This window comes from Thalassophryne amazonica, chromosome 10 (assembly GCF_902500255.1).
Source record: "Thalassophryne amazonica chromosome 10, fThaAma1.1, whole genome shotgun sequence".
NCBI classification, from domain to species: domain Eukaryota; kingdom Metazoa; phylum Chordata; class Actinopteri; order Batrachoidiformes; family Batrachoididae; genus Thalassophryne; species Thalassophryne amazonica.
In genome coordinates this window covers 7,914,093-7,930,736 of record NC_047112.1, presented here as the reverse complement: position 1 = coordinate 7,930,736, position 16,644 = coordinate 7,914,093, and the positions used below count along the sequence as shown (strand labels likewise).

The 16,644-nt window shown below is 42.1% G+C and overlaps 1 protein-coding gene across 1 annotated transcript in view; it reads right to left on the bottom strand.

Annotated features, from left to right (window-relative positions):
- The window catches only part of adcy1a (adenylate cyclase 1a), a 159,629-nt gene that overhangs the window by 13,455 nt on the left and 129,530 nt on the right, over nucleotides 1-16,644 (bottom strand). The window contains 2 exon segments of the mRNA XM_034179384.1: nucleotides 432-530; nucleotides 1,136-1,282. Of these exon segments, the coding sequence (XP_034035275.1) occupies nucleotides 432-530; nucleotides 1,136-1,282 (246 nt within the window).

The window sequence follows — 16,644 nt, the reverse complement described above, 5'->3', positions numbered from 1 at the left end:
CCAAATATGTAAGAACCTAACTGTATATAAACACAATATTTACTCATCCTCAAGCTTGGCAGCGATATAATTGTTTTTCTAACGCGACTACACACTTTTTAAAACTCTGACTGTTATAAAAATATTCAGCAGGATTTTTCAAGTCAAATCACCTCTGTTAAGTTTGCATAAAGTTTGCAGAAGTTGCAGAAAGGGCTCTTTTGTTTGTCAGCTCTGCAGGATTTAAAGAAACTTTATGAATGCAGAATATGCTGATGCCAAAGACGCCGGTAATCCCTCGCCGGGGATTTGTGGGGAAACGTGACAGCGTTCTAAATAACAACAAACTACCGGGAAATGAGAGGCATCTCACAAATGCATTCAAACCTTACTAATCTACAAACTGGCATAAAACCTCTTAGACAAGCTAAATATAAGTTGTGCATGTGTACCTTGGAGTCGGTGGTAGGAACCAGCCCGACTGCAGCCATGTACGTGCTGCCAATAGTCTTGATTTTCTCGATGTCTCTGTAACACTCTTTATCCATCAGCTGGAAGGAAAGAGAAGAGAACAGTCTGATGGCAAATATCAACTGCTTTACTTTCTTAAACATACAGTACTGTTTAAAAAAGGAGATAAAGAAGCTGTAAAAGGACAGACAAGTGCACGCAAAAAGCCAAAAAAAAAAAAAAAAAAGCAAATTATATGGTCACGAGAAAAGCCAAAGAAAACAAGAGAGTTTACTACTACAAAGTTCCAATTGGAATAAATTATACATCTGTCATTGGTTATGTTTGCAAACAAAATCCAAATGCAATTTAAAACAGACTATTTTAACATGTTTGGGTAAATTATTGCTTTATGTTCGTGATTACAGATTCAAGAGGGCCAGAAGTCATGTGTATGTCATTCCTTATTTTGGGGAACTTTTCCAACCACAGCCGTTGCTTATTATGTTACTCAAACACTTTTTTCTGTATAAAAGCCCTCAGTCACGGCCACAGTGTCTAATATGAAAATGACAGTATTGAAATTTAATTTTTTTTTTGTTTGTCACTGGAGTTTCTCTGCAAATCCCAGCTGAGTCAGAATCGGCTCACACGAGGAAAATGTACGAGACCTGCAGATGTATGATGCAGCAAAGCCTTTAATGACCTCATCAAAGTCAGCGATGATCTCATTGAGAAGCCTCAGACACTCCACGCCCATGTTGTTCCCATCCAGCTCGATATAGAAGTCATTGAAATTAGCGATGGAGGCGAACAGCACTCCAACCTGAGCATAGGACTGGTAGTACAGGTCCTAGAAAACATACACACAAAAAGCACAAAATATCAGAAAAATCTACTCAAGAAGAATGAATGCTTAAAGTAAACGATCCTGTCACCAGATACTTTTACGCTATGGTCAAGCAAAGGAGTTGACAAAGCAAAATGTAGCCGCCTGGATGGTTGGAGTGGGTGGAGCTTCTTGCAGGTCCTGATTTGGCCATTGTATTGTCAACGTGTAACTCATCATACACCAATATCAAACAGCCTCTCACATGTGATTAAAAAGCTTGTGGTTATTTGTACAAACAGACCAATATATTGGTTGGCAGATATGAGCTTTTCACCAATATATCTGAATTATTGTAGCTTTTAGTGATACAAAAACTTTTACTGAATAAACAACGCAGAAACACTTTGCCAGCTGGAAATGGTGTCATTACATAGTATGTCCAGCTGAGGGTTCTCTGACTGTATTGCTTACAGTGCCGTCAAGCATGACTGGGACCCCATCACCCCTTGGACACATGAGTTACAAGACTGAGACTGAGGCAACACAACCAGCAGCCATTAATTTTCAGTCTTTGCTATTCCTCAGTTACATTTCTTTGTCATAAAGGTTTGATAATGAAATGTTGGGAATGAAATGTTGCTCCCCCTCGAACTGCAACCTTATCGTGGTGGGGGAGTTTGCATCCCTGGATGATCCTAGGAGCTATGTTGTCAAGGGCTTTGTGCCCCTGGTAGGGTGTCCCATGACAAACAGGTCCTAGGCAACGGGTCAGACTAAGGGTAGTTCAGAAGCTCCCATGACCAGTATGAAATCAAGGACTGAGACGTCACCCGGTACAGAGGAGCCGGGGCCCCACCCTGGAGCCAGGCCTGGGCATGGGGCTCGCGCGCGAGTGCCTGGTGGTCGGGCCTTAGCCGCACGGGGCCCGGCCAGGCCCAGCCCAAAAGAGTGACATGGGCCCGCCCTCCTGTGGGTTCACCACCTGCAGAGGGTGCAGAGAGGACTGGGTGGCGGTCGAGGGCAGGTGGCCTGGTGGCCCGGTCCGAGCTCCTAGCCTCTGCCTATTGGGACGTGGAGTGTCACCTTGCTGGGAGGGAAGGAGCCTGAGCTTGTGAGGGAGGTTGAGAGGTACCGACTAGAGATAGTCTGGCTCACCTCCACGCACACCTTGGGCTCTGGTACCCAACTCCTGGAGAGGGGCTGGGTGCTCCAGCTGGCTTGGGAACACCTTGGGGTTCCCCTGGAGGAGCTAGGGGAGGTGTGTGTGGATCAGGAGGTCTGGGCGGCTTTGCTTGAGCTGCTCCCCCTGCGACATGACCTCGGATGAAGCGGAAGAAAATGGATGGATGTTGGGAATGATTGCCATTATATATATATATATATATATATATATATATCTCGGAACATGTATGTATCATACTTTTTTAACTCTCAAATATTGGTATTGTATCTGATCCCAAAAACTGCATCTCCGTTGGGCTCTACACTCTAAAAACTGAACCACTGTCTCAACGAGAAAAAGGGATGTCACAATTTTCATAGATTTTTTTTAAGTTATTTTATCTTAACTAAAGTTTTTTCAACTTAACTGAAGTCTTGTGGCATTAATTCAGTTGAAATTTCAAATAACTTAAACTAAAAAGATCTATGAAAATTGCTACATCAATTTTTCTCCTTGAGACAGCAGTTCCTTTTTAGAGTGTAGTTATATGAATGAATTTATTCAGCACACACAGGTCAGAGCAACAAAAAACTTAGAAAGAAAGAAAGAAAGAAAATAATCCCACAGTGCACCCATGTGCCGGAAAGGATGTAGACAGAAGCAAAAGCTTGTGAACGCCTACCCCTTTAAAGCTTGTGCCCCCCTGATGATTTCCATGATTTTACTTTATAAATCATTGGTTGTTTGGATCAGCAACCTCAGTTAAATATATCATAAAGCAGACAAACACAGTGATATTTGAAATGAAGTTCATAGGATTTACAGAAAGTGTGCAATAATTCTTTAAACAAAATTAGGCAGGTGCATAAATGTGAGCACCCCAACAGAAAAAAATACATTAATATTTAGTAGACCCTCCTTTTGCAGAAATAACAGGCTCTAAATGCTTCTGATAGCTTCCAATGAGAGTCTGGATTCGGGTTGAAGGTATTTTGGACCATTCTTCTTTACAAACCATCTCAGGTTTGTCAGTTTCTGAGCATGGACAGCTTAAAATCTGCTTAAATCTTAAAACCCACTTAAAATCACACCACAGATTTTCAATAATGTTCAGGTCTGGGGACTGAGATGGCCATTCCAGAACGTTGGACTTGACTCCAACATTTTGATTCCTTTTCAAGTTCAGTAAATTAAATGCATGTTGTTTGGGGAAAAGTAATCATAATTTTTTTCTAAAATGACGACCCCATCAACAAACAGCTCAGCTACTTTATCATAGCAACACCTTAAAAAGTCACATTTGTTGCCTTTCTGTGATGTCATTTCGGAGACTGTGAAAATCATTTCTGTTTTATGGCTAGCGGAATCTCTCTGACATGCATGTGGCTGTGATCAGAATATGATGTACACATGAACTTTATCCCAGAGGAAAAGCAGGAAGCCGGTCACCTCTGAAAATCCGCCGCTCTGATCAGAAAGATCTCACTCGGCAGATGAATTCACATAAATGTTTCCAGTTGTAATAACTCACTTGAAATTTTTAAAAAAGTCTCGTCTTGACCGTCCTTGCAGCTGCAGACCTGATGGGTTTTACACATAATGTAGATGTCAGATTAAGCCGGGATTTTCCAGTTAGCCTGGCTGATTAAGAGGCACAGCAAATGTAGACTCAGCAGCTCAGTGGGATAAGGAGTAGGGTTAAAAGAGACCTAGACTCGACTCCCAATCACACTACCACTCTGGTCTTGGACAAGACACTATATACAGTAGTGTTCAAAATAATAGTAGTGCTATGTGACTAAAAAGATTAATCCAGGTTTTGAGTATATTTCTTATTGTTACATGGGAAACAAGGTACCAGTAGATTCAGTAGATTCTCACAAATCCAACAAGACCAAGCATTCATGATATGCACACTCTTAAGGCTATGAAATTGGGCTATTAGTAAAAAAAAAGTAGAAAAGGGGGTGTTGACAATAATAGTAGCATCTGCTGTTGACGCTACAAACTCAAAACTATTATGTTCAAACTGCTTTTTTAGCAATCCTGTGAATCACTAAACTAGTATTTAGTTGTATAACCACACTTTTCCATGATTTCTCCACATCTGCGGGGCATTCATTTTGTTGGTTTGGAGCCAAGATTTTGCTCGTTTACTAGTGTGCTTGGGGTCATTGTCTTGTTGAAACACCCATTTCAAGGGCATGTCCTCTTCAGCATAAGGCAACATGACCTCTTCAAGTATTTTGACATATCCAAACTGATCCATGATACCTGGTATGCAATATATAGGCCCAACACCATAGTAGGAGAAACATGCCCATATCATGATGCTTGCACCACCATGCTTCACTGTCTTCACTGTGAACTGTGGCTTGAATTTAGAGTTTGGGGGTCTTCTCACAAACTATCTGCGGCCCTTGGACCCAATTTTACTCTCATCAGTCCACAAAATATTCCTCCATTTCTCTTTAGGCCAGTTGATGTGTTCTTTGGCGAATTGTAACCTCTTCTGCACGTCTTTTATTTAACAGAGGGACTTTGCGAGGGATTCTTGCAAATAAATTAGCTTCACACAGGCGTCTTCTAACTGTCACAGCACTTACAGGTAACTCCAGACTGTCTTTGATCATCCTGGAGCTGATCAATGGGTGAGCCTTTGCCATTCTGGTTATTCTTCTATCCATTTTGATGGTTGTTTTCCATTTTCTTCCATGCGTCTCTGGTTTTTTTTTTTTCTCCATTTTAAAGCATTGGAGATCATTGTATTTCCAAACTCAATACCCATTACTATATTGGATGATGTTGACATTGAGGATGGCCCAGTGGTTGTTCCAGCAATAGCAAAGATTTCGTGTCTGCTACCTACAACACGCGTGGAATGTCTCAAACCTAAACCTACTTCTAGGCATCTTATATATGCTACACTGGAACCACCCCTAAGCCCCAACAGTTCAACTGTCAACCCCACTGAGGTCCTTAGACTGGGTCTCATTAACATAAGATCACTGTCCTCAAAATCATTGTTGATCAATGATCTAATTGTTGGTCAATGATCTAATTATTGATCATCACTTAGATATGATTGGGCTATGTCAAACCTGGGTTAAACCTATAGCTGTCCTCCCCTTAAATGAGGCCTGCCCACCAGCATATACATTTAGTCACGTCCCTCGTGATGCAAAGTAAGGCGGGGGTGTTGCTCTTATTTATAAATCTAGGTTTAGTCTATTAGCTGTTGGGGGTTACAAACAAATTCTTCGTTCTGCTCAGGATATTACACATTGCCAAGGTCAGAAGAATAAAAATCAGTCGTATTACTTTGTCACTGTATATAGGCCTCCTGGCCCATATTCTGAATTCTTAGATGAATTTGGTGCATTCATCTCTAATTTGTCAACTAGTGTAGATAATATTTTGATCATTGGTGACTTTAACATTCATATAAATAAAACTTCTGATCCCCTCTGCAAATCATTTATGGAAATTGTGGATGCATTAGGCTTTCGGCTATGCATTCGGGATTCGATGCCCATTAGTGGAAATACCCTGGATCTGGTTCTCGCACGTGGTATTGCTGTCACGAATATTGACATCATGCCTCTTACATCAGTGGTGTCTGATCACTCACTTATTAAGTTTACAACTTCGCTGCCGTGTTTAGTGGAACAACAACTTTATATATCTTTACGGCGATGCATCAACTCCTCAACTAAGACTGAACTCGAAGCTAGACTGCCTGATGTCTTAGCTTCACATTTCACAAATACTCAGTTAGTAGACAGACTTGTGGATAGTTTAAACTCAGTGCTCAAAACTACACTCGACATGATTGCACCACCTGTGTTAAAACCGCGCTCCCCCAAATTACAGTTACCTTGGTTCAATGATTATCTGTGTGACCTCAAGCATAAAGCAAGAGGTGTAGAACGGAAATGGCGTTGTGCAAAATTAGAAGTATTTCACCTTGTGTGGCGTGATGCTATCTTAGACTATAAGCATGCATTATTGGCTACAAAGCGGACCTATTACTCTGATTTGATCAACAAAAACAAGCATAACTCAAAGTTCTTGTTCGACATGGTGGCAACACTTATTCATGGACAACCACCTGTAGTTTGCTCTCCTTTAACAGCACAAGATTTCCTGGATTACTTTGGGAAGAAAATAGAAGACATCAGGTTAAACATATCCCAGCATGCCTTAATCCAGCCACTACACCCTGCTATTGAGGTGGGCGCCACTACTGAGGTATTACCTAGATTTACAGAATTTGATAGTATCTCACTAGGCATGCTGACAAAACTCGTAATGTCAACAAAAAGCACAACCTGTTTATTTGATCCTATACCAACAAAACTGTTTAAGGACCTGTGGCCCACTCTTGGGCCAACTGTGCTGGAAATTATTAATCTTTCTTTAACTGTTCCTAAATGTTTCAAATCTGCAGTGATTAAACCATTACTTAAGAAACCTAATCTTGACCCTAGTGTATTGACAAACTATTGGCCGATATCAAATCTATCATTTTGCTCTAAAATTCTGGAAAAAGTGGTGTCACGGCAGCTCGTAGACTATCTTACTGAGAATAATCTCTTTGAGCCACTGCAGTCTGCTTTTAGAAAATATCATTCCACAGAGATGGCTCTCACTAAAGTGGTGAATGATCTTCTGCTTACAATGGATTCGGACACCACTACGGTTCTGTTGCTGTTAGATCTCAGTGCCTCATTTGATACAGTGGATCATCATATTCTACTTGATAGGCTGGAAAATCATTTTGGGATTACTGGGAGTGCCCTTGCATGGCTGACGTCATACTTGACCAGTCGTTCTCACTGTGTTTTGTACAGTAACAGTACCTCTAACCTCAGTGACATGAAATTTGGGGTTCCACAGTAGTCTTTCTTAGGCCCCCTGCTTTTCTCCCTTTATATAGCACCCCTTGGGCACATATTGCGGCATTTTGGGATTACCTTTCACTGCTATGCAGATGATACTCAGTTGTACATGCCAGTAACTGCTGGTAATCTCGTTCACATAAAATCCTTACAAGATTGCCTTGCAGCACTGAGAAGCTGGATATCTAGAAATGTCCTACTTTTAAACTCTGATAAGACTGAAATGATGGTTCTTGGTCCAGTGAGACATCTGCATCAATTTGACCAGTTAACGCTCAGCCTTGGCTCGTGTGTCATACATCACACTGACAAAGTGAGGAACCTTGGGGTAATTTTTGATCCTTTGTTGTCCTTTGGCCTCCACATTAGAAATATTACTAGGACTGCATTCTTCCACCTGCGAAATATAGCGAAGATTTGTCCCCTCCTGTCTATGGCTGATGCTGAGACCCTGATCCATGCATTTATCTCTTCTAGATTGGACTACTGCAATGTTCTATTTTCTGGTTTACCACAATCTAGCATTAGGGGTCTCCAATTGGTTCAAAATGCTGCAGCCAGACGTTTGACACGAAACAGAAAGTTCGACCACATTACACCCATTTTGGCATCCCTTCACTGGCTTCCTGTCCCAGTGAGATCAGATTTTAAGGTTCTGCTACTAACCTATAAAATTATTCATGGACTGGCACCTCCCTACCTAGCTGACCTATTTAAACCTTACGTACCGGCCCGGGCTTTACATTCTCAGGACTACTTTGTGTCCCTAAGGTGAATAAGAAGTCTGCGGGTCACAGACCTTTCTCTTATCGTGCCCCTGTTCTGTAGATTGATCTCCCTGCATCAATAAAACAGTCAGATTCTGTGGAGATTTTCAAGTCCAGACTTAAGACACACTTATTTTCCCTTTCATATGGCTAGCATACTGGTACAGTTTTGTTTTACGCTTTTTACTCTTTTAATTCATTTATTAATAATTGGAGCGGGCTGCGGCCTCAACTTTACCTAAATTCTGGGTCTTTTAGTGAAGTTTAGGGCTAGTGGCCGGTGATCACCTTAGTACTTCTCTGTTTTTCTTGTTGTTTAATGCTGGCAAATTATACGAGGTCTGTCCGTAAAGTATCGTACCTTTTTATTTTTTTCAAAAACTATATGGATTTCATTCATATGTTTTTACGTCAGACATGCTTGAACCCTCCTGCGCATGCGTGAGTTTTTCCACGCCTGTCGGTGACGTCATTCGCCTGTGAGCACACCTTGTGGAAGGAGTGGTCCCGCCCCCTCGTCAGATTTTCATTGTCTGGAAATGGCGGAATGAAAAGGACTTTTTTTCCATCAGAATTTTTTCAGAAGCTGTTAGAGACTGGCACCTGGAAACCATTCGAAAAATTTATCTGGCTTTCAGTGAAAATTTTACGGGCTTCACAGAGAATAAGGACTTTAACTACAGGTTTAAGGACCCCTTTAAAGGACGGTCGGTGCGCCGCGCTGCGAGCTGCGACGATGCGGCACAAACCACTGGGTCATTTCTAAGCTGATGGCTCTGTGGATACGAGACCGTCGTGTGCTCTTTCTCTGGTTATCACAAGACCTGGACATCAGCCATTTTCCGGCAGATTTCACTTTTAACAAGAGATTTTGTCATGGAAAGCCGCGCGGACGCTTCGCGCGTCACGACCGATTCGCTGATGAAGCGAGACAAAGGAACACCTCCGTTTCGGAGTGTTAGAGGACAAGTTGGGACATGTCCAGCTCTCCACAAGTTCTTTTATACTCACTGGGCTGGTAAGCACTGAAAGCCGAGATAGACATGTCCCAACTTGTCCTCTAACACTCCGAAACGGAGGTGTTCCTTTGTCTCGCTTCATCAGCGAATCGGTCGTGACGCGCGAAGCCTCCGCGCGGCTTTCCATGACAAAATCTCTTGTTAAAAGTGAAATCTGCCGGAAAATGGCTGATGTCCAGGTCTTGTGATAACCAGAGAAAGAGCACACGACGGTCTCGTATCCACAGAGCCATCAGCTTAGAAATGACCCAGTGGTTTGTGCCGCATCGTCGCAGCTCGCAGCGCGGCGCACCGACCGTCCTTTAAAGGGGTCCTTAAACCTGTAGTTAAAGTCCTTATTCTCTGTGAAGCCCGTAAAATTTTCACTGAAAGCCAGATAAATTTTTCGAATGGTTTCCAGGTGCCAGTCTCTAACAGCTTCTGAAAAAATTCTGATGGAAAAAAAGTCCTTTTCATTCCGCCATTTCCAGACAATGAAAATCCGACGAGGGGGCGGGACCACTCCTTCCACAAGGCGTGCTCACAGGCGAATGACGTCACCGACAGGCGTGGAAAAACTCACGCATGCGCACGAGGGTTCAAGCATGTCTGACGTAAAAACATATGAATGAAATCCATATAGTTTTTGAAAAAAATAAAAAGGTACGATACTTTACGGACAGACCTCGTACAGTATTTTTTGTCTTTCTGATGCCTGATTCTGTTTTTTCTCTCTGTTTAAGGTGCAGCTCCATCCAGAGATGGGAGTTGTATTCGTGTTGGCGATCCTCCTGTCCTGTGCGCCAACAGCATTTCTTGCATATTTGTCCGTGAATTGTTCTGTGAATTATTCAGTAATTTATGTTTGTAGCATGGCCCAAGCAGAGGGTCACCCCTTTGAGTCTGGTCTGCTTGAGGTTTCTTCCTCAGAGGGAGTTTTTCCTTACCATTGCTGCTCTGGGGATTGGTAAGGTTAGACCTTACCTGTGTGAAGCGCTTTGAGGCAACTCTGTTGTGATTTGGCGCTATATAAATTAAATTGAAAATAAATTGAAATTGTACATGAACAGCCTATAATTTTTTGCACCTGCGTATAAGTTTTCCCCTCCAATCAACTTTTTAATCAAACTACGCTGTTCTGGACAGTGTCTTGAATGTCCCATTTTCCTCAGGCTTTCAAAGAGAAAAGCATGTTCAACAGGTGCTGGCGTCATCCTTAAATCGGGGACACCTGATTCATACCTGTTTGTTCCACAAAATTGACGATCTCACTGACTGAATGCCACACTACTATTATTATGAACACCCCCTTTTCTACTTTTTTACTAATAGCCCAATTTCATAGCCTTAAGAGTGTCCATATCATGAATGCTTGGTCTTGTTGGATTTGTGAGAATCTACTATGGTACCTTGTACCTTGGTAATGGTACCTTGTTTCCCATGTAACAATAAGAAATATACTCAAAACCTGGATTAATCTTTTTAGTCACATAGCACTACTATTATTCTGAACACTACTGTATAACCATTGTCCCAGTCTGTCTGGTGTAAATGGGTACCAGCCTTGGATGAGTAACTACCATGTGTCCTGTCCAGGTGGATTCGTAGACTCTTGTCTCCTTCATGCCATGGAATCCGGATATAAACCCCAGTACCAATTGGTCTGTATAGAACTTATTCTTACATGAATTTAGTCTTTACTCAGTTTCATGAAACCTTTGACACATAATTTAGCCTGCTCCAGACCTAACTAACGGCCAGGCTTGATTAATCCTGATCATTCCACAGTTAGTGTGATCAGAAACCAACGTGTCAACATAAATTACTTGTGTTTTATTGTGTAGTTTTGTGGATCAATTTTGGTTTTAAACCATCATTGCGAGGACATTTTGGACATTCCTCACAACTTCAAAGGGTTGTTGAGGGTTAAGACTTGTTAAGACTTGCTCTGTTAAAAGAATGATTAGGCCTCATCAAAACTGAGCTTCTCTCTCTGAGAAAACACAGTTTAGGCACAGCTACTACTACCGCTGCTTCTTGAAGGTTAGTTAAAAACTGAAAAGTGTTACAGTCGGGTGCATATTTCTAGTGCTAGAAGATTTATGCTTAAATTATAAAATCAGTCATGAATATTCATTAAGGTACAGGTTCTGCTAAAGAAATACTTGCACCTTGTTATGCTGTTCAGGAAGACCACTGCTCATACAGTTGTATGTAAAAGTTTGGGCACCCCTGATGATTTCCATGATTTTCATTTATAAATCACTGGTTGTCTGGATCAGAAATTTCAGTTAAATATATCATACAGCAGACAAACACACTGATATTTGAGAAGTGAAATGAAGTTTATAGGATTTACAGAAATTGTGCAATAATTATTTAAACAAAACTAGGCAGGTGCATAAATTTTGGCACCCCAACAGAAAAAAATACAGCAAAATTTAGTAGATCCTCCTTTTGCAGAAATAACAGCCTCTAAACGCTTACTATAGCTTCCAATGAGAGTCTGGATTCTGGTTGAAGGTATTTTGGACCATTGTTCTTTACAAAACATCTCAGGTTTGTTGGTTTCTGAGCATGGACAGCCCGCTTAAAATCACACCACAGATTTTCAATAATATTCAAGTCTGGGGACTGAGATGGCCATTCCAGAACGTTGTACTTGTTCCTCTGCATGAATGCCTTAGTAGATTTTGAGCAGTGTTTAGGGTCGTTGTCTTGTTGAAAGATCCAGCCCCGGCACAACTTCAACTTTGTCACTGATTCATGAACACTGTTCTCAAGAATCTGCTGATATTGACTGGAATCCATGTGACCCTCAACTTTAACAAGGTTCCCAGTACCTGCACTGGCCACACAGCCCCACAGCATGATGGAACCACCTCCAAATTTTACCGTAGGTAGTAAGTGTTTTTCTTGGAATACTGTGTTCTTTTTCAGTCATGAATACCTCCCCTTGTTATGTCCAAATAACTCAATGTTAGTTTCATCAGTCCACAGAACCTTATTCCAAAATGAAGCTGGCTTGTCTAAATGTGCTTTAGCATACCTCAAGCAGCTCTGTTTGTGGCGTGTACACAAAAAAGGCGTCCTCTGCATTACAGCATCATACAGCATCTCTTTGTGCAGAGTGCGCTGTATAGCTGAATGATGCACAGACACTATCTGTAGCAAGATCATGTTGTAGGTCTTTGGAGCAGGTCTCTGGGTTGACTATGACTGTTCTCACCATCCTTCGCTTCAGCTTATCTGAGATTTTTCTTGGCCTGCCACTTCAGGCCTTAACTAGTACTTTGCCTGTGGTCTTCCATTTCCTCACTATGTTCCTCACAGTGGAAACTGACAGCTGAAATCTCTGAGATAGCTTTTTGTATCCTTCCCGTAAACCATGATGTTGAACAGTCTTTGTTTTCTGGTCATTTGAGAGTTGTTTAGAGGCTTCCATGTTGCCACTCATTAGAAGAGATGCAAAGAGGAGAAACATTTATAAATGGCCGCCTTAAATACCCTTTCTCATGACTGGATTCACCTGTGTAAGGAGGTCATGGGTCAGTGAGCTTATCAAACCAATTTTGTGTTCCAATAATTAGTGCTAAATGTATTCAAATCAATAAAATGACAATGGTGCCCAAATTTATGCACCTGCCTAATTTTGTTTAAAATAATTATTGCACATTTTCTGTAAATGCTAGCAGCCAGTACATTCTGAGTGCCGGTCCCAAGCCCAGATAAATGAGGAGGGTTGAATCAGGAAGGGCATCCGGTGTAAAACAAGCCAACCCAACTATGCAGAATCAGAATCGAATTCCCATACCGGATCGGTCGCGGCCCGGGTTAACAACATCTGCCACCGGTGCTATTGCCCAACAGGGTGCCGGTGGAAATTGGGCTACTGCTGGGCGAAGACGACGAAGAAGAGGAGGAAAACGTTGCCACAAACAGCGGGAGAAGAAGAAAACTAGAAGGGTGGAAATGAGAGTGGGGACTTTGAATGTTGGTAGTATGACTGGTAAAGGGAGAGAGCTGGCTGATATGATGGAGAGGAGAAAGGTAGACATATTGTGTGTGCAAGAGACCAAGTGGAAGGGAAGTAAGAGCAGGAGTATCGGCGGTGGGTACAAGTTGTTGTACCATGGTGAGGACAGGAAGAGAAATGGTGTTGGGGTCAGGAAGAGTATGTTAAAAGTGTGTTGGAGGTTAAGCGAGTGTCTGACAGGGTGATGAGTGTGAAGTTGGAAATTGAAGAGGTGATGATGAATATCATCAGTGCATATGCCCCACAGGTAGGTTGTGAGATGAAGGAGAAAGAAGATTTCTGGAGTGTGTTAGATGAGGTGGTGGAGAGTGTGCCCAAGCGTGAAAGAGTGGTGATAGGAGCAGACTTCAATGGGCATATTGGTGAAGGGAACAGAGGTGATGAGGAAGTAATGGGTAGATATGGTATCAAGGATAGGAATGGGGAAGGACAGATGGTAGTTGATTTTGCAAAAAGGATGGAAATGGCTGTGGTGAATACCTACTTTAAGAAAAGGGAGGAGCACAGGGTAACATATAAGCGTGGAGGAAGGTGCACACAGGTGGACTACATTCTTTATAGGAGATGCAAGCTAAAAGAAATCACAGACTGTAAGGTGGTGGCAGGAGAGAGTGTCACTAGACAGCATAGGATGGTTGTTTGTAGGATGGCTTTAGAGGTAAAGAAGAAGAAGAGAGTGAGAGCTCAACAAAGGATCAGATGGTGGAAGCTGAAGGAGGAAGACTGTTGTGTGAAATTTAGCGAGCAGGTGAGAGAAGCACTAGTTGGAGGGGATGCAATTTTGGACAACTGGAAAAGTACTGCAGATGTGGTGAGGGAGACAGCTAGGGCAGTACTGGGTATGACATCTGGACAGTGGAAGGAAGACAAGGAGACTTGGTGGTGGAATGAAGAGGTCCAGGAAAGCATAAGGAGAAAGAGGTTGGCAAAAACGTTTTGGGATAGTCGGAGAGATGAAGAAGGTAGACAGGAGTACAAGGAGATGCGGCGTAAGGCGAGAAGAGAAGTGGCAAAAGCAAAGGAAAAGGCATATTGCGAGCTGTACAAGAAGTTGAATAGTAAGGAAGGAGAAAAGGACTTGTACCGGTTGGCCAGACAAAGGGACAGAGCTGGAAAGGATGTGCAGCAGGTTAGGGTGGTAAAAGATGCACATGGTAATGTGCTGACAAGTGAGGAGTGTGTGCTGAGAAGGTGGAGGGAATATTTTGAAGAGTTGATGAATAAAGAAAATGAGCGAGAGAAAAGGCTGGATGATGTGGTGAGAGTAAATCAGGAAGTAAAAGAGATTAGCAAGGAAGAAATGACGGCTGCTATGAAGAGGATGAAGAGTGGAAAGGCAGTTGGTCCAGATGACATTCCAATGGAGGCATGGAAATGTCTAGGAGAGATGGCAGTAGAGTTTCTAACCAGAATGTTTAATAAAATCTTGGAAAGTGAGAGGATGCCTGAGGAGTGGAGACGAAGTGTGCTGGTTCCTATTTTCAAGAACAAGGGTGATGTGCAGAGCTGCAGTAACTACAGAGGCATAAAGCTGATCAGCCACAGCATGAAGTTATGGGAAAGAGTAGTAGAAGCTAGGCTTAGAAAACAGGTGAAGATCTGTGAGCAGCAATATGGTTTAACAAAAAGACAGGAGGCAGAGCTGGAGGTGGCAGAGCTGAAGATGTTGAGATTCTCTTTGGGAGTGACAAGAATGGACAAGATTAGGAATGAACATATCAGAGGGACAGCTCAGGTGGAACGGTTTGGAGACAAAGTCAGAGAGGCGAGATTGGACATGTGCAGAGGAGGGACCCAGGGTATATAGGGAGAAGGATGCTGAGGATGGAGCCACCAGGCAGGAGGAGAAGAGGGAGACCAAAGAGGAGGTTCATGGATGTGCTGAGAGAGGACATGCAGGTGGTTGGTGTGACAGAGGAAGATACAGAGGACAGGGTGAGATGGAAACGATTGATCTGCTGTGGCGACCCCTAACGGGAACAGCCGAAAGACAAAGAAGAAGAAGAAGCTAGCAACTTCATTTTACTTCTCAAATGTCAGCCTGTTCATCTGCTATATGATATATTTAACTGAAATTTCTGATCCAGACAACCAATGATTTATATGAGCGAAGCGATGTGCAGTGGCACAAAGCTCACTCATGGTACACTGTGGCCAAAACATGAATTGCCAAATTCTTAATCCACAGTGAAACAGGAAATGATAAATGTCAAACACTTCCTGGATCAACACTAACTGGATTGACAGACGAGACTAGAGCCCAACCGATATGGATTTTTTTGAGGCCGATGGCGATAACGATATTTGGATGAAAAAAATGCCGATAATCGATAAATCAGCTGATTTGCCGATAGCCGATAAATCAGCCGATATATATTTTTTTAAAATGAATAAAATGTTCTTTTTTGGACCCTTAACAAAAAAAGGTATGAGCTAAAAGCTGAACCTTTGTCCTCATATTGATTCACTTTATAACAGAGAAGAATTTTCAAGTTCAAAAAATGCAAAACTGCAATTGGAGCAGTTAGGGGCTAGTCAAACGGGCCAACTAGTAAGATATCACTCCTGAAAATGATCTTTGCCATATCACGTGAGGCTTAATAATGAAGCACACAATGAAGCACATTTGACACATTACTACATAAACTGAGTTAATCAAACTGAGTTGAACTGAAACGGGAGAAAAGTGTATAAAAGTGTAAATGTAATCGCAAAGTTATTACAAACAACATCCTTTTAAACTTACTTGTATGCTTTTGTCAGCCGATCAGTGCAGTGTGACAGTGAACTATGGGGGCCGGTGATGAACACACTTAAGCAGGGGTGTAAGCAGCTCTCAGTTGAATGGAGTCAGAGCTCCATCTACTGGAAAAATGGTGCAAGGATATTTTACATTGCCAACACAAACATTATTTCAGTAACTGTTCTGTTTATGAGAAATTATTAGCGTTCTATCGGCAAAATTTCGGCCAATAGTGAGTACTTTGAAAAGGGCTTATATCGGCTGATAATATCAGCCGGCCAATATCTCGGTCGGGCTCTAGACGAGACCCCATGGAATCTCACGGGAACTCATTGGCAAGCTCACACTCAAACAGGAAGTGCCAAATTTTCAGTCACAGTAAAACAGGATATGTAAAATGTTGAACACTTCCTGGCATGGGTGGAGGTAGAGTGGAGGTCAGGGTTTCACTGGACTCCCCTGAAATCTGATTGGACACAGATGATTGACATGTCACGGCACCACACATCTAGTTGAAAAGAGCTGCACTTTGAAATCAGTGAGTCACATTGACTGCTAGGTTCCTCCTGTCCAGTAGTTGGTGCTATGTACCACAAAAGTTCTAATCCACCTTAGTAGAAGAAGAAAAATGTTTGCTCCAGATTTGAACCATTTACTTCTAATCATACCAAACTTATATTGGTGAGTAAACGACCATATTTTATGCCAGAAATGAGGTCCAGGTTGTTAAAAGCAGCATTTCTCCTTTAATTCGGGTTGTCTTATATACACATGTT